This window comes from Physeter macrocephalus, chromosome 19 (genome assembly GCF_002837175.3).
Source record: "Physeter macrocephalus isolate SW-GA chromosome 19, ASM283717v5, whole genome shotgun sequence".
Classification (NCBI taxonomy): domain Eukaryota; kingdom Metazoa; phylum Chordata; class Mammalia; order Artiodactyla; family Physeteridae; genus Physeter; species Physeter macrocephalus.
The window spans coordinates 84,097,419-84,120,023 of record NC_041232.1 but is presented as its reverse complement, the minus strand read 5'-3'; the positions used below and the strand labels follow the sequence as shown (position 1 = coordinate 84,120,023).

The 22,605-nt window shown below is 38.3% G+C and overlaps 1 protein-coding gene across 1 annotated transcript in view; it reads right to left on the bottom strand.

Annotated features, from left to right (window-relative positions):
- C19H18orf63 (chromosome 19 C18orf63 homolog) overlaps positions 1 to 17,729 on the bottom strand; it is a 30,576-nt gene extending 12,847 nt beyond the window's left edge. The window contains exons 1-7 of the mRNA XM_007116218.2: positions 17,596 to 17,729; positions 15,491 to 15,569; positions 13,466 to 13,522; positions 11,565 to 11,676; positions 10,605 to 10,646; positions 9,062 to 9,138; positions 1,089 to 1,198 (exon numbers count right to left, since the gene is read on the bottom strand). Coding sequence (XP_007116280.1) covers positions 1,089 to 1,198; positions 9,062 to 9,138; positions 10,605 to 10,646; positions 11,565 to 11,676; positions 13,466 to 13,522; positions 15,491 to 15,569; positions 17,596 to 17,729 — 611 coding nt within the window. The remainder of the gene's footprint in view (positions 1 to 1,088; positions 1,199 to 9,061; positions 9,139 to 10,604; positions 10,647 to 11,564; positions 11,677 to 13,465; positions 13,523 to 15,490; positions 15,570 to 17,595) is intronic.
- Positions 17,730 to 22,605: the final 4,876 nt, after the last annotated feature.

Genomic DNA, 22,605 nt, shown 5'->3' with positions numbered 1-22,605 from the left:
AAAAAAAAAAAAAAAAAAAAAAAAAAAAAAAAAAAGGTAGACATACACATCGCTCTCCAAACTGTCCTTGTAATCCCTCCTTCTAATTCTTCCTTAGTTTGCATTTTCTAGATTTTTATATAAATGGAATAATATGTACTATTTTTTTGTCTGGATTCTTCAGTCCTGTTGTTGTGGTATCAATATTTCATTCCTTTTTATTGCCAAATAATAATCCATTGTGTGGATATACCACAGTTTGTTTACCTATTCACTTTTTAATGGGCATTTGGTTGTTTCCAGTTTTTCGCTATTACAAATAAAGCTGCTGTGAACATTTGTGTCTTTTTTTAGATAAATTTTTATTTAATTTTTATTTATTTTTTTATACAGCAGGTTCTTATTAGTCATCAATTTTATATACGTCAGTGTATACATGTCAATCTTTGTATGGACATATGCTTTCCTTTCTCTTGGGTAAACCCCTAGGAGTAGAATGGCTGAACTGCATGGTAGGTATCTGTTTAGCTTTTAAAGACACTGCCAAACTGTTTTCCAAAGTGACTGTACCATTTTACATTCTTCCCAATGATGTATAAGTTTTCCAGTTCCTCTACATTCTCATCAATATTATATCAGGCTTTTTAGTTTTGGCTATACTAGTAGGTGTGTAGCAGTATCTTATTGTGGTTTTGATTTGCATTTTCCTAATGACTGCTAATGATGTTGAGCATATTTTAATGTGCTTACTTGCCACCATATATCTTTTTGGTGAATTACTTGTTTAAATCTTTAATTATTTTTTAATTGAATTGTATATTGTTGAATTGTAAGAGTACTTTATATATTCAATATATTATGTATTCTCAGTAAAGGTGCTTTGTTGGATATATGTTAAGCAAAAAAAAAATGTAAATGTATAACAAAATTATTTTAGTAATTTGATGGCTTCTGTATGACAATATTGTTTCAATACCTTTTTAAAGTGATAATTCAGTTTCAAAAATTCATAAAAATGATTTATACTTCTGCACATATCAATGTTGAAGCAAAATAAGAGACAACTACTATCTTGAACCCACCCTAGATATTACAAATTGAAATCTCACCTTGGCAAAACATAGCACCAGTTGCTCAAAATCGAATGTCCCGCAATAACAGCATTCTTGTTAGTTTCAAAATCCTTTATAATACTTTGAGAAATATCAAATTCTCTTAGCTTTTAATAGAAATAAGATTTTAATGCATAAGTCCTCAAAAGAATTTGGCAAACAAAAAGAAACATTAAACAACACAGATTTATTAGAGTCAGTTATGCATTATATAGTTTCAAAGGCTATTACACTGAATCATACATAACCACTTTACATAATGTAATCAGTGTTTCAGCTTACCCTGTTCCTCCTCTATACAGTATATCAAATATTTCATGCTTTCCCTCTTATCTTCCAAACCCAAACTCCTATTTTGTACTTATTTGAACTGGTTTTCAGTTTCTTTAATTATGTTAATTTATAAGAAGTTGAATCTCTGTCCAAAGGAAGGTATTTACATTTTGTCAGAATAGCATCTTAACTAAAGTAAAAACAAATTTTTTAACTGGAGGATGTGTTAGGGAGTTATACCTCTATCTGGTCTTTTGGAGGGGAGAGGAGAGAGCCAATACTCTCACTCTCCTTTTGTATCCCTTTTCCATGTCTTGGAATGCTTTTTTCTCCAGTCCTCAGGTGCCCTGTCTATAGGGTATTTAAGTCTGTAGGCAGCCAACAACTTGCCACTTACAGTTTTCTCACCCTGGGAAGTGTGGGGCATTTTCTTACAGTGAGCCAGAGATTAGAGAGACCTCAAGTGAGGTGGAAAATAGAGTATTAATGGGTGAGAGGACACTGTATTAAGATTAGAGAGAACGGTTCACAATCGTTTGCCCTTATCATCCATCTTTTGGGAAACAACATTCTAACTTTATTGCCTACTGCTTTTCAATGAACTCCAGCTAACCTGGCCAATTTTTTATTGCCTGGACAAGTCATAAGCATTTTAACAATGCACTGGCTTAAAGCATTGCCCCGACTCTGATTTATCTGAGTTCTACCAATACAAACCTTACGGGCCTAAATCTAGACCCTTCTCCTCCACATTCAGTGACTTATCCTTCTCTGAATTTCCATTGCACTGGGGAGTAGGGCAGATCAAAAAACCATGGATGTAGGAAGAGGAAGATGATAAGCGCTGGTCATGTTGAAAGGACACCAAGAATGAAAAGATACCTATTGTGCTGTACACTGGAAATAAATCTTGTGCTGTGATATTCTGTGCTTAAGAGATTAGTTTCCTGAGCTGTGTGTTAAGAAAAAGGTGGTCAGTGCAGGAATGGCTATGACTGTTAGAAGAGACTGGCTGCAGGTGGATAAATAAATTATTTAAGGGAAAACAGAACCTGAAATCGAACTCAGAGAAGGTGGGTATCAGTTCCAAATGTTTGCAGTTTATGAGTTCTCACATACATCTACGTATACAGCTTGAGTTTATAGCCTTCTGAGTATTTTCTACACTATTCAGGGACTCAAGGAAATTGCTGCAGGGATCTCCATGATACTAGCACTATGTTTATATTGGTCTTTCTCAACTTAGAGTTTTCTGAAGACCAGCAAAACACTCACCTCTTCACTATACACCCCAACAGACTCTGATTTACCTATCATTTATTAACTCTTTGCATTTATTTACTTAACAAATATTTGTGTCCTTATGTGAGCAAACCCACATAAGAAGGTACTCAATATATATCACTTCCTCCTTAAAATGCCAACCTGAAGAATTGGACTTTATCTTCCTTAGGCAACACTGAGATACTAGAGATATTTAGGTTGGGGACCTCTGTTTTAGAAAGAGAACTCTGCTGACACTGTGAGGAAAAATTAGAGAACAAGAAGGAAAAATGCTGGAAACAGGAAGGCCAAAATGGAGACCATTTTAATAGTTCAAGCAAAGGAAAGGAGTCTAAATTAGAGCAATGGAAATGAAGACAGAGAGGAAGAGATTTCAGAGACGAAGGTAGACTATTGAAGAGCGATTGGATATAGCAAGCAAGAACCAAAGATGACCCTGAAGCCTCTGGCTGGGTAACTTACTGGCTGTTGATGCCAGTGACCAAAAGAGTAAATTCAAAGGAGGAGCCGAGTTGGGGCTGGGGAGGGTGACAAGTTAATAATTCAGTTTTAGACACAGCTGGGTCTGAGGACCATTAGTACATTCATGTGAAAGTATCAGAGAAAGGACAGACAAGCTGAAATTATATAAGGATGTCTGGGAGGTATCATTGTATAGGTTCACCACTGGAATGGGTGAGTCTGTGAAGGAGAAGAAAAGAGGGCTGAAAATGGAACCCAAGGGTTCCATCCAAGTGTGATAAGCAACATTTACACTGTGATAAGAGAAAGATGAGCCAGGAATGAATGGAGGAGATTCTGGGGGAAAAAAACCAAAACAGTTTCAGAGAAATCAAAAAAGGAGCTGATTCAAGAAGAGAGGAAAATTTTGTCAAAGTTCCAAAGGTTTCAAATATGAATTCCCTCAGACATCTCCTTTTTCTCTGAACTCCTAAAGAAACATAGTTCCTATAACAATTATTTTGATACTCTATGGCCAAAAAAACCGCTATTCAATTGTTTTGTTTTTTACTCAATACTTATTAGGTATGTACTTCTGTAAGGCTCCTTGGGACATAAAAATTTGAGCCAAGGAACCCAAGGCTAGGTGAAGGAAGTATGATGTAGTGTAGTAGAAAGAAGAGAGTGGAAGGACAAAATCTAAATCCTGAATCTATTCACCTTTATGACCTACAGCAAATTACTTAAACTCTGTGTCTCAATTTACTTATAAAGTAATAACAATAGCCATCCTTTATGAACCTCTACTATGTACACTTAATGTACTTTATCCCATTAACCTCCTAACATTGTATGAGGTAAATATCATTACCTTCAATTTACAAGAGATCCAGGGCAATTAAGTAACATGCCCAAAGAGGCACTGCTAATAAGGGCAGAACTGGGGACTTTAATGTAGTTCTGAGCCTACACTGAATTTTTTTGGTGAATTTAACCGGTGCTGAGGAAATGCTCCTTTCTCCTGGTAAGTTGTGTATGCATGCCTTTTCTTCTGACCAAGGTAAAAACTTCTGGAAGGAACAGATGTCTTCCATCAGCACCGTGCACATATACATAATGACAATCAATAAATAGTTGTTTAGGGCTTCCCTGGTGGCGCAGTGGTTGAGAGTCCGCCTGCCAATGCAGGGGACAAGGGTTCATGCCCCCCCAGTCCGGGAAGATCCCGCATGCCGCAGAGCGGCTGGGCCCATGAGCCATGGCCGCTGAGCCTGCGCATCTGGAGCCTGTGCTCCGCAACGGGAGAGGTCACAACAGTGAGAGGCCCACGTAACGCAAAAATAATAATAAAAATAAATAAATAAATAAATAGTTGTTTATGGAATAAATAAAAATTTGTTTCCAGGTGCCCATTTCCCAAATTTTCCATATAATTAAATGATCAAGGCAAATAGCTTAAGATTACATAATGCTATGCTGGAATATATTCCTCATGTAACTGTGGATTCATTTATAATCTCAAAGCATCAACCAGTAAAATGGCAGTTTATGCATATAAATTTCTTTTTAAACACTTAACTGTCAGGAATGCATTATTTTAAAGTTTAAAATAGTCTAAAATTCGATAAATGAGTAAATTATTGTTTCAAATACTTCTTGAATCCATTTAAACTCTAAAGATAAAGGCTAAAATCCCATTTCTCATAATGAATTATGATAAACTGTCTTAAAATTTGCCTAGATAGGATCAAAGATCAGGACTTAGAAAACTACTACAATTTGTAGCCCACAGGAGTTAAATAGGATATAGAAACAAATGTCACTCAGTCCAACATATAAGTTAGTCTGCCACTCCTCTCAACCTTCCACTCATTCCACAAATACTTACTGGAGTGACAGGTACTATGGTAGGCTCTGATGATAGAAAAATCAATTAAGACACAGGCCCTTCCTTCTAAGACTTCTAAGTTTAATGAGATAGTTACGGGGACAAGAATATGTGATACACACGGCCAGGGGAGCACAGAGAGAGATGAGTCTTGGGAGTTGTGTTAAGTCTCCACAGAGGGGTGATATCTGAAATAAGCCTTGAAAGACGAGTGGGAAGATGAGCCAGAGAATGGACACGACAAGCTTGAGCAAACACGTGTAAGTATGAAAGACCATGTTATCTTTGAGAAACAATTAGTAGTTTGGCTACTTGGAGAGCAATGATGGGGGAGATGAGGTTATGTATAAGGTAAATTTGGGTCAACTGGTATATTATACTAAAGAGTTGAGATTTCATCTTATTGATAATAGAAGCCATGGTAGATTTTTTAATAAGGAGAATGAAAGTGTAGAAGATGAACTGGAAAGGAGAGAGATGGCAAATATCCTCCTCCTCACCTTTATTCCCCCCTCCGGACCTATAACCAATACTAGATTTTGATAAAATGAAAATTCAATCCAATTATCCTTTAGTATATTGGGAACAAAGGTAAATAAGGCAGGACCCAGACTCTCAAAGAAATTACAACTTAGTAGGAACATAGACATGTATGAAACTAATTTTTATAGCAGTCTGGAGGTGAAAAATGACATATCAAAAGTATAAGTAAAGTGAGATTTAGAGGAACTGATGAGCAATTATAATTTAGGGAATCAATTTAAATAAACTGAACAAGCATCTGTTGAGTGTAAATGTTGAACAGAAGAGAGGAGCTTATCGCCCCCATTTCTGGTGTTTGCTTCCATGTCGAGAACGATCTACTAACACATAGTCACGATGTCACTCTCCTCCTTCACTCACCCCTCCCAGGGCAGATGGGATGGCTTATCTGGTTGGTAAAATCGGGACAACTCCTACCTCGTCCTCTTGGGAGCTGGCCTGCTGGCAAAGAGTGGTGTTCTGTATTCTCTCAGTCATACTGGGAATGGTGCCTGATCTCCCAAGTGAATCTGTGGGTTTCTGTTACTGCCATAAGTTCGTGGGTCAATCTACCTAATTCTAGGGTTCAGACAGGTCACATTCTCCAGTAGCTGTTTTTCTTTTTCAGTAATAAACAGTGTGACCGTATATCTGTTAAAATTATTAAAATGGAGACCAAACTTGAAAATTCCTTAGGCAGACAATACCAGTTAAGCTACAAAGGCAAAACCTAATTTAGCATTCTGCAACACAAGCAAAATCTAACTTAGATTATTTCTTTTAAATGCCTCCGAAAATCATAAATGAACCATACTGTTTTCCAAAGTGGTATGCTACAATAACTTTTAACCAATCCCCTGTCATTTGGAAACCCCACTGCTATAACCAATCATAATAAAGATTAAACAGCTTCCACATTTTTGCTATATAAGCTGTCCTATAAAAACACACCTCTGAGCTTCATTCCACTGTTGGTTTGAAGACTCCCAGTTCACAAATTATAGGTTTATGCACAATAAACTCTTAATAAATACAATTTTGATTGATCTGATTTTAATTTTTAACATATCCCAGTTCATACACATTGGGCCAGTATCCCATTAGGTTAGCTAGTGTCCCTTTCACTCTCAAAAGTGTTCATTTTGGATGATAAATTATATTCTCATCCTAGTAATAAAGGTGGTGTTCTGATCGCTATATGTCATATTCTTCTTTGTCATTCTCTAACTGGTTCAAATCTCAGATATATAAAACAGAAGTATCATCTGTAGAAAATTCAAAGGGCAGTAAAACACAATATTGGTCCCTAAGAAGCTAATTATAAGGCAAGTTGAAGATAGAGAAATGAGTATAACTCTGAAAATACAAATAGGGGTACCTCCCTGGTGGTCCAGTGGCTAAGATTTCGTGCTCCCAATGCAGGAGGCCCAGGTTCGATCCCTGGTCAGGGAACAAGATCCTACATGCCGCAACTAAGAGTCTGCATGCTGCAACTAAACATCCTGCATGCCCCAACAAAGATCCCACGTGTCGCAACTAAGACCTGGCACAGCCAAATAAATAAATAATATTAAAGTAAATAAATAAAAATACAAATAAGTATATGAGCATGGTGAAGAGTAGTGTGAAGGTTTAAAAGAGGGTGAGAGATCACAGTGGGTTTGGAGCCTTGGGAAGGTTCCTCATCAGTACCAGATATTCATGTTATGCTGCCCATTCTGTAACAGAGAAGAACAAACCTGAAATATACACGATGGCCCATTCTCAAGGCTCTGCCTCCCAGGTTTGACCTTTAACGATATAACACTTTTTGTTCATACAGAGATAAAAAATTGTGGAACGGGGCTTCCCTGGTGGCGCAGTGGTTGCGCGTCCGCCTGCCGATGCAGGGGAACCGGGTTCGCGCCCCGGTCCGGGAGGATCCCACGTGCCGCGGAGCGGCTGGGCCCGTGAGCCATGGCCGCTGCGCCTGCGCGTCCGGAGCCTGTGCTCCGCAACGGGAGAGGCCACAGCAGAGGGAGGCCCGCGTACCGCAAAAAAAAAAAAAAAAAAAAAAAAGACTCTCAGGTAAGTTGTGAGGTTAACTAAGAATGTGAATTGTTCTTAAATTTGTAGTAAGTAATTTGAAAAAAAGAGTCCTAAAGCCCAAATTTAACATGAGGTATCTAGTCTGCTGTGAGTTCCCAGAATCAGTGTCTCTTCCTTCCTTGAAGTTCAAAGACTGCTGCCCTTCACATTTTGGAAGATACTGTGGAACAGAGAATAACATTTGTCTTGTTGGAGGTTTACAGGAACATCGTGACCTGACCTACATGGACAGCTGCAAGAACAAAGGATTCGGGAAGTTTGCAACAACTAGCCACACCCCTCCCTTTTCAGTATAAAAGAAGCCTGAACTCTAACTCGGGTAAGATGGGTCTCTGGGACACTAGCCCACCACAGCCTCGGTCTGCTGGCAAGTGACTACTCCTTGCCCCAACACCTCATCTTTCAATTTACTGGACTGTTGTGCAGCGGGCAGTACGAGCTTTGACTCAGTAACAATTCCAATTATTTATATTCAGGTCAGCTTTCCTACTGGCTTACATAACTCTTGAAGGCCAGAAAGTAGATCCCATTCATTTTTGACTTGTCTATTGCCTCAACAGAACAGGTAATCAAAAAATTATAGAGAAATGAATAAAATAGCATTTGAGGTGGCCCTTAAAGAATAAGCATAATGTATAGCCAATCAGAGGGGCACTCTAAGCAAAGGAAGTGTCATCTGTGCTATGAGTGGGGTTACTCAATCTGGAGACTACTGACAGTTTGGGCTGGAAAACGCTTTGTGGGGATGGGAGCGGGGCTGCTGTCCTGTGTACTGTAGAATATTTAGCAGCATCCTGGCCTCTATCCACTAAATGCCACTAGCAACACACCCCTCCCACTTTGTGACAGCCAAGTTTTCTCCAGACATTACAAATGTCTCACGGGGAACAAAATCACTAATTTTGCCCTCCACCCTTCTCTGTTGAGAACCACTGTCATAGAAGAAGGAAAATAACATTTACTGAGTTACCACTAATGTGTAAGATTCTATGCTGGGTGCTGTGAGAATCAGCAAAATAAAAGACATATCCTTCCACTAAGAAGGAAAAAACTGTTATGTGTAAAAAATAGATGGAAAAAAAAAGCTCTAATAATGCCAATGGGGGGTTATTACATTTAGTATGAGCTGAAACAGCATTTTTAATATTTGGAGATGAAAGAAGAGGCACGAAGTGGGTGCCGAGGCAGGGCAGGGTTGTGGAGTCTTGAATGCCACCTAAAAAGATTTTTGAGCAAGGGAGTAATATAATTAGATCTGTGTTAAACTGACAGAATCGTGTTTTCTTTGGTAAACAGATTTAGGACAATATCAATATAGCAAGCATTTAATAATATGGATTTTGATAATAAAAACTTTCTTATCACTCTTCTTGTTAAAAATTAAAACCTCCTAGCATATCAGTAATAATAATAAATATATTAATTATATAGTAAGTATAGTAAGGTTAATTATAGAAATCAAAATATGTGGTACCTGAGGTGGCGGCAGTCTGATTGTGTAAGCTTCTATGCTTAGACAAACTTGAGTTTCTGTTACATTGATGTCTAATACTGAAAATAAAATTATTAACTGTGAACTTTCTGGAATTATTACTCCATCCTATCAAATTAAGTATTTTAGTAACAAAAGAAATTAATTTAACTCAATTTATTCAAGTTGGAAACTCAGTTAAGAACGGATTTTTTTCACACATGGTAAAATTCAAATAATCACCATATAATATTTGATGGTCTATAGATGAGACATCTAAAAGAAGACAAAAGCATATGTGGGTATGTATGTGTAGGGTAGGGTTACAATAAGAAAAATGAGACATCTCACAATTGAGAGGAAAACTCAACAAATACTTTTTAGAAGTCTGACATCTATTATATGTGAAAGATGAAGGCTCTTCTTAAATTAGAAGAGGTACCAGGCCATGCTTTTGACTTCACTAGTCTTACTAACAAATGTCCTCAAATATACTGGCAGATATATTCCAGATCTTTCAGAGCCCCAAGGCTTCTATCTTGCTTTCTTGTGATTAAAATTACTTACACAAGTCAGATAGTGGTACCTGGAATAAAGCACGAGGGGGCTTCTGGTGTACTGGTAGTGTTATACATCTACAATTTGTCAGTTTTGCCATAGAATATTACATACAGTAAAACTAGAAGAAAAAATTCGAACACGTGAGTGAGGCATTTTGCTCTCCTAAGCTGTTATCTTTAACCTCCAACAGCTGTAGTCTCCTGACAGTGTTTGGGGATGGAACTAAATTTAGGTAATGAACCCGTTCATCCAGAGCTAATGCACAGTGACTGCCACTGTCCAACTTAAACATAAAACCAGAGCAAGCAGGGCAAATAGGCTTCAGCTTGAAAGTCAACTCAGAGCAAATACTCTGTGGATTATAGGTGCTGCTCCCAGATTTAAGGCTATGGCCAAATGGTGGTAAAAGCTACTATGACTGACAATAATGTCTACTTGGCTCAGGATTTCCCCCACCTGCTATCTCTGGACTACTATTTAGGAACATGTCTACCTGCAATACAACCATGCACATCAATGAAAGAATAAGATTAAACCATATTGTAAACTGTGTGTTTTAGATCATCTGTGTCTCTTTAGACAATCGTTTTTTTTTTTAAGAAGAAAAAGAATCATGTACTCAAAAGAAATAAAGTTTTTACTTACAACAGTACTAAAGAATTCTTATGATACGGCTCTGGAAACTATACTTTATAAATGCCTGCAGGATTAAACTCCTTTTTGGTCACAGTTTTCTTTAAGTAGAGAAATTAAAAATATAGCTTTTATTCCAATTAAGAGAAGTGAATTTTTTTTCTTTTGTAAGTAGAATGTATATTTTGAACCAGAGGTGATTTCCTGAGTAAAACTGTGATTACAACAATATATGATTAAATTCTGATATAACCTTATCATCAAGATTTAACAACCTAACCATCTGTACCGTTCTTTGAACAACTGTTATTATATTAATGTTTTAACTATTAACTTACGTATTTTTACTTACCAACAGCACTTTGCTTTCCCATCTGAGAAAGAAATTCTCTTCCTTAAAAAATTCATAGGATATGCCATATTATTAAAACTTATAAATCATGCTTAATATAACCTTTTTATGTAAAATTATCAAAGCTATGGAAAATGCTTTAAAATACAGTTTTAGGGACTTCCCTGGTGGTGCAGTGGTTAAGAATCCGCCTGCCAATGCAGGGGACATGGGTTCGATCCCTGGTCTGGGAAGATCCCACATGCCGCAGAGCAACTAAGTCCATGTGCCACAACTGCTGAGCCTGCGCTCTAGAGCCTGTGAGCCACAACTACTGAGCCTGCGTGCCACAACTACTGAAGCCCGTGTGCCTAGAGCCCGTGCTCCGCAACGAAGGGTAGCCCCCGCTCGCCGCAACTAGAGAAAGCCCGCGGAGCAATGAAGACCCAACACAGCCCCAATAAATAAATGAATAAATAAAATTTTAAAAATAAATAAAATGAAGTTTTATATGAATATCTAATGACAATTCAGAGAAAAAATATAATCAGTCAAAAAGTATCTCTTCAATTAAAAGGACAGAAATATCCAGTTCTTCCCTCAAATATTTATTCCTGGTATCAAATATTTAGAAAACAGAGCTCAACAAAAAATTCGAACAGACTTTTGGTTCCAACAATACTGGTAATTTGTGTTCATTTTATTATAATGCTCCATAACATATTTATTCCTCTTTAAATGTCAAGTATTCTATAATAAAAACATTTTTTTCAAAGAAACACTGGAGCCCTCTGGATATAATCCCAAAGTAAGGAGATGACACTTATGTTGATGTGGGCTTGCTTGAGAATGCTTGGTTGGGGCTATGCTTTAAAAACCATTCCCTAAAAATAATATATCTTAAAATTAAAAACACATGTACATAATAGCAGTAAGCTAGCTAGTTCAGAAAGCCCCAATAACTGAAAGAGATAAAGTCACCTTGCACCAAGAGATGGCCAGCTTTATTCCAGGCTGGAGCAAGTCTAGCTGTGAGTGAATATGAAAGGCAGTTTTGAAGAATTACAGGAATTACTCGCTGTGGAGCCTCCACCTAAAATATTAAAGCACAAAGTACGGGCAAGTTCACAGCAATTGTTATGTCCCTACAAACTCAGAGAAAAATGTCTGTGTGTTTAGATCACCACCTAACAAACTGGGCTGCCCTGGGTGTAAGTTATAGTCATCACTGCAGCTAATCCTATCCGGTTCTAAAGTTAAAAAAGTGTTAAAATATATTCACTTTGAAACTATGACTATAATGGGCAAATTCTACCTGCTTAATCTGGCTCAATAAGCCTAAATTTTTGGAGCTCCGGTGCTAGGACCTTAAACTTTACTTTGTATTTTGCTGTACACAAAGGAAACAAGTCCAGAACTATATTGTAATATTTCTCATTATGGTTCACTCCAGTTCAATATCAGAAAACAATTAAATATTTACATGGGCACACATGCAACCAGCAGAGTATCTCTACTTGTACAGAATTTTTAATGATCAGATGGGAAACTCATGAGTACCCTCAGCATATTGATTAAAGAGGGTTTACAGGCTGCAGTGCAGGGAGGAGGAATCCTGGAAGAGGCAGTGGGCTCTGTGGGTTGAGCAGACAGAACTGAGAGTCCAGGGAGGCCAAAGAAGCTAGAGTTTGGAGGTTAAGTATTGAGAGAAGAGAGCTGCATAGAGAGAAAACTCTGAGATCAGCGGAGTCCCTCCTTGAGTATTCAGTTGCATATGAAATAGCACATGCATATGAGGAAACTTCTCAGGGCTGTTTGCTATACAAACGTCCTTACAAATGTAGCCCAGAAGAAAACACTGCCATTGCCTTTGCTAGCATGTAGAAAAGTGAGCGAGCCAAAGATAACTGTCACCCAGTAAGTAAAAAGGAGGGAATTATTTCCTACTTTAAGATTCCTGAAGGCAGGAAGTTTATCTGGTTCACAGCTCTATCTCCAGAAACAACTAAAGTGCTCAGTATATTATAGATGTGTAATAAATATCTGCTGTGACTATTATCATGTAGAAAATATCTATACAAAGAAAAATTGAGCATAATCATGAAGGCTCCACAAGGGTGGGAAAGAATATTGCCTTCCCACAGATTGTAAATGATGGCTAAAACCAGCTTTCAGGTTATTCAAACATTTCTCAGGGAACTGCAAAGAATCTCTGGGTATTGTTGAGATCTTATCATCCTCCTAGAACTTAAAGAAAGCATCTCATCTTGGAGATGACCGAAAACCTCATTAACCCGAACCCCACTAGGTCTAGGAACAGAGGCCAGCAGTGATGCCTGGATGGGCTGCTAGAATAACCAAGGATACAGTGCCTCAGCGATCAATGCAGAGACATGAAGGGAGCTCCAGCAAAGTCTCCATGGCCTGAGTAACTGAGACATGACAGGTGCTCAACTCCGCGTATTCATTTTTTTTTCTTGCTAAGATCCAGACACTCACCACCACGGGAAATACAATCTATACTGTTTTGTTCCTCTACTTATTAGCTATATGATTGTGGACAACATTTTCACCTCTCTGGGTTTCATTTTCGTCATCTGTAAAAATGGGGATATTCACTTCTTGGAAGATATAGATGATAAGTGAAGTTATGCCAGATAAAATGCCTGTAAGAAAGTACCCAACAAAATTAAGACTCTTCCCCTCTTTCTCTACTAAATGTGCACAAAATAATTGTCCTGGGAAAAAAAATGTTGGGTTCTTTCACATGCACAGCAATAACTTATGAGAAAGATACTCCAATTTTTGTTTACTGACAAAAGAAGTTGAATACAAAATCAATATAAACAACATCTGGAATTATTATCCTTTTTAAAACTTACCTTAGCTCCATATTTTTCAATATAGGCATTAAGTTTTCCAGCTTTATAAAATGGTATCTATTAAAAAAACCACATTGATAAGAAGGACTTAACATAAATATATTATTAAATAATGCACTACATAAAGAATTTAAACATTATACAGCAGAGTAAAGCAGAGGGCCATCATCTTAACAGTTTCTATGCCCAGGAGAAAGAAGCAGGTAATACTCATTCTCTTCCTGAAATAGAATCTGTGGGTACGTTCCAAAGTGAGGAAAGCCTTTCTGGGAGTGACCTGAATCCAGAAACCATATAAATGAAAAGGCCAATAAATTTCATATAATAAATATTTAATACCTTTCTTAATAAACAATAATTTCTTAAACATGAATAAGGAAAATGGACACAAGTGGAAGATCAAGAGAAAGTTCAAAAGGCCAAGGTGTTCCAACTAACCAATGAAACAGAAATTAAAAGAAGATATTATTGATATTTTTAACCTAACAAATTGGCAGATACGCAAAGACTGCTAATATTTAGTGTTTGTGAGGATGTCGAAATATAGGTTCTCTCATACACTATTTATTAAATGTAATCTAGTATAAGCTTTTCAGAGCACAATTTAGCAGCATGTAGATTACAGTTTAAAATGTACTGCAATCCAACATCTAAGAATTTAACCCACAGAAACTACCAGATAAATAAAAATGATATAATTTCCACTTTCTGAAGCATTGTTTATAATAGCACAAGACTAGAAACTCAGATGAGCATTAGAAGGTAATAATTAAATTATTATACACCCATACAATGAAATATTTCACATCCGTAAAAATGAGTAAAATATATGTACTGACACAGAACAATACCCAGGCTGTTAAAGGGGAAATAAAAGGTAAGTTTCAAAATAGTACGTATAATAATCCCATTTTCTATTTTAAATATTTTTGTAAAAATTTTTACAGTGTGTAATATCTTTGTAAGAAAGTAAAACATATTTTTAGATGGCAATTTTCCTCTTACTATTCTTGCTAAGATTAGGATACTAGAATTTACTAGAACTCTAAAACAATGTCCTCCTTGTCTCATAAATTTTTCAGGTAGAAAAGAACACAAATAAGAGACTTTACTGTATACTTGTTCACCAACAGCTTGTCTTTCTTAAAAGCTATATTAAGGATGAAAAGATAAAAGATGGACATACAACCATAAAACCTAGAAGAGAAATAAAAGACCTGAAGAATTGTTATTAAATATTGACTTCACTGGATTCCAGGGAATTAAAATCTCAGAATAAGAGGATTTTCAGAAAGATTTTTGACAAAAATCTCAGGATAATATAATTTTTATAAAGATTCTTGGTACTTTATTTATCATTCCCAGTTATATACAGCACTGGTAATATACTTCTTGTTCTAATTTTACTAAGAAAAAATTTTAATGAAATTTCCAAATTAAAAAAAACTATTGAGCAGGTGGTGGTATGATGAATTGGGAGATTGGGATTGACATATATACACTAATATGTATAAAATAGATAACTCATAAGAACCTGCTGTATAAAAAAATAAAAGAAAATTCAAAAGAAAAAAAAAAACCTATTGACCTAAGTTCTTTAAAAACAATTGGAAAAATAAATAAATAAATAAATAAATAAATAAATAAAAACAATTGGAGATTTGCTGGAACAAGAAACTTCTTCTTTTATATTAAATGTAATTCTAAAGAATAAAATATAAGAAAAGGATTAAGTCTGTGCTATCTTAAAAATTATGCTATAATGTATTTTATTCATTGATAATCTTTATCTTAACATTAATGACAGGGAAAACTAAATATGAATTTAGAGCCACAAAAATGGATCTTAAACATCAGGTATATCAAAGTTAAAGTCTGTTAATGGTTTGATCAGCCTACAACACAACGTAATTTGTCTTCATAAACCATGTTCAATTTGAGCTATAATTAATACCTGAATTAATGTTTATCAATATTGCTCCCAATAATTAGTAATAATACTTTATAAAATGTTAAAATACTAACCGCCATCACCACCCAAATTTGGGTAAATATTTCAGGTACAGGTGATGTCAGGATATCTTGGTGCAAAAACAGCAATTGCCTGTGGAGATGAAATGTATTAATTTTAAAGTGGACTGCCCACTCTCTGTTTTTACTTTACCAGAACATTTAAAAATTACTTAGTTCCAATCAAAAGTTTAAGTTTCTTCTAGCCAAGGATTGTATTATAGATTTCTGTATCTCTCACCACACTTAGCATGTTACCTTGAACATTGTAAGCAATCAGGCAAGATTTGAATTAAGAGAATTATAAAGTTTTAGATATATTAATATGAAAACTTGTCCATGCATCTGTTTCCTAACTCCTTTCATCTGTGAACCAAAATTTCTCTTTAATTTTATTTATTTATTTTGGCTGCGCCAGGTCGTAGCTGCAGCACGTGGGATCTTCACTGCGGCATGCGGACTCTTAGTTGCAGCATGCAAACTCTTAGCTGTGGCATGCATGCAGGATTTAGTTGTGGCATGCATGCAGGATCTAGTTCCCCCACCCGGGATCGAACCCAGGCCCCCTGCATTGGGAGCGCAGAGTCTTACCCACTGGACCACCAGGGAAGTCCCCAAAATTTCTCTTTTAAAACTCCAATTCTATCTTAAGTATAGACTTGAAAAAGTCTAACCACTGTGAAGAATCTAGCTCTTTTAATTCCTGTTTCTTCCATTTTCCTTTTTTTTTTTTTTTTTTAAAGTAGTGGTCAGAAGCACTGGAGGAAGGAGTCTAAGGATTCACCCATCAGTGAAGTTATCAACTACTTTAGTGTGAGAACTATTGACTAGATTCTTCTTCTTCAAGAAGGAAGTTTTTTCCAAGCCAGAATGAAGTGGGTAGCGGTTTTAGTTCAGTATTCAAAAGCCAAATGAACTTACAACAACAATCATCACAATTCAAACTACCATCAATAATTTTGTTGGAAAAAAATGGGAAAAACATAAAAGGGAATAGAGGTGGAAGTGTAAAAATTTTCAAAATTATTAATCATCAAGGAAACAAATTTTAAAAACCAGGAGTGTGTGTGTGTGGGATTCCATCAAAAAGTGAGATGGGTCAATCTGTTTCTGGTGGCCTCGTCTTTGTCGGAACTGTGGTGCAGCAGGTACGTGCTTTTGCAAGGCCTGCCTCTGTCTGACACAACCACATCTCTGCTCTCTCTGTTCCAGCCTCTTTGTCAGTGACTGGAACGATGAGTCAAAACACTCCTCTCCATGGGCATGACCCATATGAGGGTGAACAGCAAAAAATCTCTCTTAAGGTTTTCTACCTATTTGTTTCCCAAAGGGGTCACAAGTGAATGCTCAATGGGTATCAAATTGTACCTTAGCAGGAAGGGTACAGACTCCTGGCTGCACTTGAGTGGGAAAATATACAGTGGGCAGGAGAAAAGTTTTAAAAATAAGAGCAAAATGGAGGACAGCCCAAGAGTGTCTTATTTCTGGCCCCTAGCAATATTATACGTGTTTGTTCAGTTACAGATATAATATTGTTACGTATTCTAAGAGTTCTTTTTTGAATGTCTCAAACAATTTAAGGGACTAATACATGGTGGGTCCTCAGTAATCACAATGTTATACTTTAGGCTTCGACTAAGCTGTTTTTCAAAGACTATCTTGGGTCAGATATTTCAAGATAGTTCTTGGAGAAATACTCCTCAGAAATACTCTTATATCAACCTGAAAATTTAAAAATTATATTAATCTAAAATGTTTACAGTATCTCGTAAAGTGCCTCATAAACAGTAGGTACTTCATATATATTTATTAATTACTATCTCTATGTTTTGGGAGCCTGATTTAATTCATCAATGTCTATAAAATATTTAAATTAAAATATCACACAAGAAGCCGCAAATATAAAAACTCAACAGTGAGATAGTCTATCTCAAGTATTTCAAGTCCTCCCCTAAATGTAATTCAGTATACCTGATTAGAACAAAACTGAATTCCTTTATTTCAAACTTATATAAACAGATTGAGTAAATGAGTATTTTGCTTTAAAGGAGATACTACTAAAACAGCTCTTAAAGGTCTCAAAAAGTTTATAGTCTTAGTTATAAGATGTGTTTTTTTACCTGCATATCTTCAACTGTGTACTCCTCATCTCAGTATCTGCCACTCCATTACTCAATATTATCCTGACAGCACAGAGTTTGTGTAAATCTGGAAGCGTGATGAAGAACAGTGACTGCTGCCTAGAGTCATTCATACTTTCTTGTTGACTGAATGTCTCAGTAATCAGGCCTTTAAAAATAAACAACAATAAAAGGGTAGCAAACTATTTTACCAATAGGGTTTCAATACCAATCCATTACAGAATATTTGATATTGTGTTAGTATAAGATGATAAAAACAAGTTAGCAAACACCAGCAGTTAAGTGTCATTCACATTTTACCTTTGAGGTTTTCTAAAGATAATCTAGAATTTGGGGGGGGGGCGGTACAAGTTTTATAAGGATGTAATTCATATAACATACAATTCACCTATTTAAAGTGTACAATTAAATGGTTTTTATTATATGCACAGAGTTGCAACCATCACGATACATTTTAGAACACTTTTGTCACCCCAGAAATATAAGCTAGAATTTTAAACCTGCAGTTCTATACAACAAACAATAATTTGAGTACAAATAATACAGAAAACCCCCAGCAATGTGTATTAAATGCCTACTCTGTTCTGGGTACTAGATATGTTTCTACTATATTGTTTTTATTTAACAAATTCCTTCTAAAGCTTCTGGCTATTCTTAAGTTTCATTTTGTTTTCAGGAAAATGAAATCTTTCCTATGACAAGATTAATTAAAAAAAAATCAAAATGTATAGCAAAGTCTTCTGCCGTTTCAGGTTATCTCTATAGAGCACTTCAAAGTTGAAGAATATATTTTCATTATTTTACATGAAAGAAAATGTTTACTGAGATCTCTAAATTTTTATCTAGTTTCCTCTTCCACTAATTATCTGGCTTTCAAACTTCTACGTGGGACACATTTTACAGTTGATAATTCACAGGGCATAGACTTTGGAGTCTATCTTATGTACGACAGAAAAGAAAACTGCAATGTAAAAGTAAAGCATATAATTTAAGCTCAATTTCTCTAGGGCACACAAATACATCCAGGGAAGGTAACTGGTATTCTAGTACTTCAAACCCTTAAACACCTAAATATTTTCTCTCTTTAAGAAGAAAAGTAGTAATATATCAGTCCTGGAACCTGGAGTGTGACCAGCCTTAGGTCTGATCTCAGTAACCAAATGTCTCTGTGGTGCCATTCAAGGAAAAGTGGCAATGCCCTTCTGCTCCCCACGCATCTTTCTCACTCAAGTACCACAGTGCTTGAAATTTTCATCATTAAAGATCCCTTAGGTTCTTTTAAAAGTGGAAGTACTCTTGGAAATGATTAACACAAAGTCACACAAGGTGTTAAATACCTAATCAAGATGATTTCTGATATTAAAAATAGAAAGAGTCCGTCCTTCTCTCTGCTTTTCTACTCTCCTATGTAAATGCTTACTGTTGTGAAATTTTTTTTAAAAAAATGAAGTACAGGGCTTCCCTGGTGGTGCAGTGGTTAAGAATCCGCCTGCCAATGCAGGCAACAAGGGTTCGAGCCCTGGTCCGGGAAGATCCCACATGCCGCAGAGCAACTAAGCCCACGCGCCACAACTACTGAGCCTGCGCTCTGGAGCCCACGAGCCGCAACTACTGAAGCCCGCGCGCCTGGAGCCCGTGCTCTGCAACAAGAGAAGCCACTGCAATGAGAAGCCCTCGCACCACAACGAAGAGTAGCCCCCGCTCGCCGCAGCTAGAGAAAGCCCGCGCGCAGCAACGAAGACCCAACGCAGCCAAAAATAAATAAATAAAATAAAAATGAAGCACAAAGTTCCAAGGCCAACACGATCTACTTCATAATTCTGCTAAAATTCACTGCCTCTGAAGCGTTTTAGTAAAGAGCATCAATAATAAATAAAGTAAAATATAAAACAAAGAACTGATTATGGCTTGGGCCCAGAGGTACAACTGTGCATATTTTAATGGAAATAGGTCAAAGACATGGGCGAAAGTTAGAGATTCGTTACTTCCATTTCTAAAGCACATTTCCCACTAAAAGTACTTTCTGCCTCACTTTTCCTTTAAATATCTTCCAGCAAAGTCACCAAGAAATTCCTGTGAGTGGTCCTCCCCTTCTCTTGTCAATCTTCCAAGAGTGCTCGGAAAATTGTAGGTAAACAACACTGACCTGTTCAGGAATAGGTGAGAATTTATTTAATTTTACTATTTAGAACTACATTAAAACAATTTTTTTTCGGTTCATAATTGGCAAAACTTACAAATTAAAAGTTTGTTTTCTTTTCCTAGATTGTATACAAACTGTAATGTTAAGGCTCGAAACTCAGATATACTATATATAACATATACGGATGAACTGTTAATTAACATACTGATCAGAGACTAGCCTCTTTCACGTCCAAGCTGACAACTGGAAAACTTGCTGACTCCAAAATAAAATTTTGACCGTATTTCTGCCCTGGTGAAGTGTTACCAGTAAGGAACAGGCACCTAACAAGACTCTCTACGTGATGACTCAAAAACCCCAGGAGAACCAAACTCGCTGTGAACGCCCAGGCTGTGAGGTCTAAGCAACTTTCGGCCCCTCTGGAGCTGCAGTTTCTCCCTCTGTTGGGGCCCTCGGTGGGAAAAAGCCTGCCTGCAGGTCGGACTCCTGCTGGCCCACCTATGGCTTCCAAGGTCAACAGACCAGTTTCCCCCCCGCGCACTGCCGGGCCCCATCTTCTTAACGCACAGCATGGAACTGGTGGAAACATCTCCAAGGTCTTTATTTAGCTTAAGCACCTTATTTAAAAGGCAGTTCTATAAGTTACCAATTAAATAAGGTGCCCTACTATTGTAACCTGTGGGCCTTCGTGAAAGAACGACTCTTTGTTCCTTTCCCTTTCACAAGCTAGAACTAGCTTTTCAACACGCGCGTCCTGTCAAAGCAACGCCCTCGGAGCCGTCGCCCCCTGACGCGAACGCACGAGCTTCGCGGTGAGGCGGCCCGGCCTGCAGCGACCTCCCGCGCTCGCCCTCTCAGTCTCTGGCTCAGACAAGAAGTTGGTCTCCCGGGTCACGGCCTCCTCACCTCAGTCTCCCGGGCCACGGGCCCGCGCTCCTCAGCGTCCTCCTGACGGCTCTGAGGTACCGCTCCCAGCATGCTCCGCGATCTCAGCGGTTCCCTCACCCACCCAACCAGCGCCCCCAGCTTACCCCGAGAACCCCCAGAATGCCCCGCGCGCCCCGCGACCCCAAGCATAACCCCGAGCGCTCCCAGAATGCCCCGCGCGCCCCAGTTTTTCCCGCCAAAGCTTTTGACTGCCTGCGCTGTTCTGCTGGCGCTTGTGGTTCCCAGAGAGAAGAGCCGGCGTTGGCACCGGTGTGGCCCGTCTCGAGGCCCTTGCTGTCTTGCAGAGAGAGGTAGGATGCATCCGCGCAGTATGGCCGCTGGGGAGCCACAGGTGCCGAGCCCCACGCTCGCCGCTCTGACGGGCTGTCCGGCCTCATGCGTAGGGCGGCCCTTGGTTCCGCTGAATGTCCGGCTGTGGAACTTCCTGAGTGGGGCGCCTTGCAGCGTGGCGTGGAGCAGAAGCCCGGCTCAAGGGCTAGTTCCTAGGTATTTATTAAGCGCCTGCTGTGTGCCCGGAGCTTTTCTAGGAGTCACTGATGGAGCATTGAACTAAGAGCTTTCCCTGCCCTCCTGGAGCTTACATTTTTCTTGAGGGTTGGGGGATAGATTAATACGATTAAGTGCGCAAAATGTCGGTCTGGAAGATGGTGATAGGTGTGCTGGGACAGGGAGACGGAGTGCCGGGAGAGGCCCTTTCGGAGGTCGCGAGGCCTCATGGAGAAGGTGACATGTAGGACAGAAAGGAGATGGGAGTGGGCGGCCACACGCAGGTCGGGGGAGCACGTTGTAAGGGAGGGGATCGCGAGTGCAAGCAGAACGCCTGAGGCAGGCGGGAGGGTGACCAGCTGGCGGCAGTGGAGCTGGAAGGAGAGGTAGGGACGCGAGGCCGGGAGGTTAAAGCGGGTCAGACAGTGTTAGGCTAGAGAAGCCGTGTGTATTGTAACCGGCGCACCCAGGCGCTGTGCTGAGAACGGACTGAAGGGAACAGAGGGACAGAAAGGAGAGCAGCTAGGAGGCAATGGCAGTGGTCCAGGAGAGGGAAGATGCGGCTGGGATCGGGGCAGAGGCAGTGGAGGTGATGAGATGGGATTGCACTGTGAAGATCCTTTGAAGTTAGATCTGATAGGCTGTGGATGTGGATTGATGTGGAGTCTGAGAGTTAAGCATAGCTGCAGGGTCTTTGTACTGACCTGGGAGGATGGGGTTGCCATTAACTTAAGGGGAAGACTGGGAGGAGAAAGTTTGTGGATGAAAATAAGAGGAGGTCAGTTTTGGGACACGTTAACTTTGAGAAGTGAAGAGGAGGAGTTCTGAGGAGAGATCTGTATGTAATAGATGGTATTTAAAATAATGAGACCAGAACAGATCTGGAAGAGAGTGAAAGGGTAGAAAGAAAGAAGTCCTCACACTGAATCCTGGGAGACTCCTGTATAAGTTCAGGGAGATGAGGAGGAAGAAGCTCATGGGTGGACTGTCAGGAGATTTTTATTAAGTAAGAGAAGATTTGCCACTTTTCAACCTCACATCTTACCAGGTACGAGAAGTTATACTGTGAAAGAATGAGGTTTTGTATTGTGTTTAATGTTTGATCTATTAGAGTAATTTACTTATTTTATTTGAAAAATGAGTTTTGGCAAAGAGGAATGCTTTTAGATATCCTAACTTGGTAACGAAGTGCTCAATACTTACATATTGTTTGGTTGCTTATAACCACAATGTGAGATTGTAGTAAAGGTTGGTGAGTAAAATCAGCCTCCTATGAAAAACAGTTTACATCAAACATCCAAGTACTAAATAGTCCAGTTCTCTTCACATAAAAGGTGAAATGTGTGGCTTTTATTTGGATCTTGATTTAAATAAACTATAAAAACTATTTATGAAACAGAAATTTGCATACT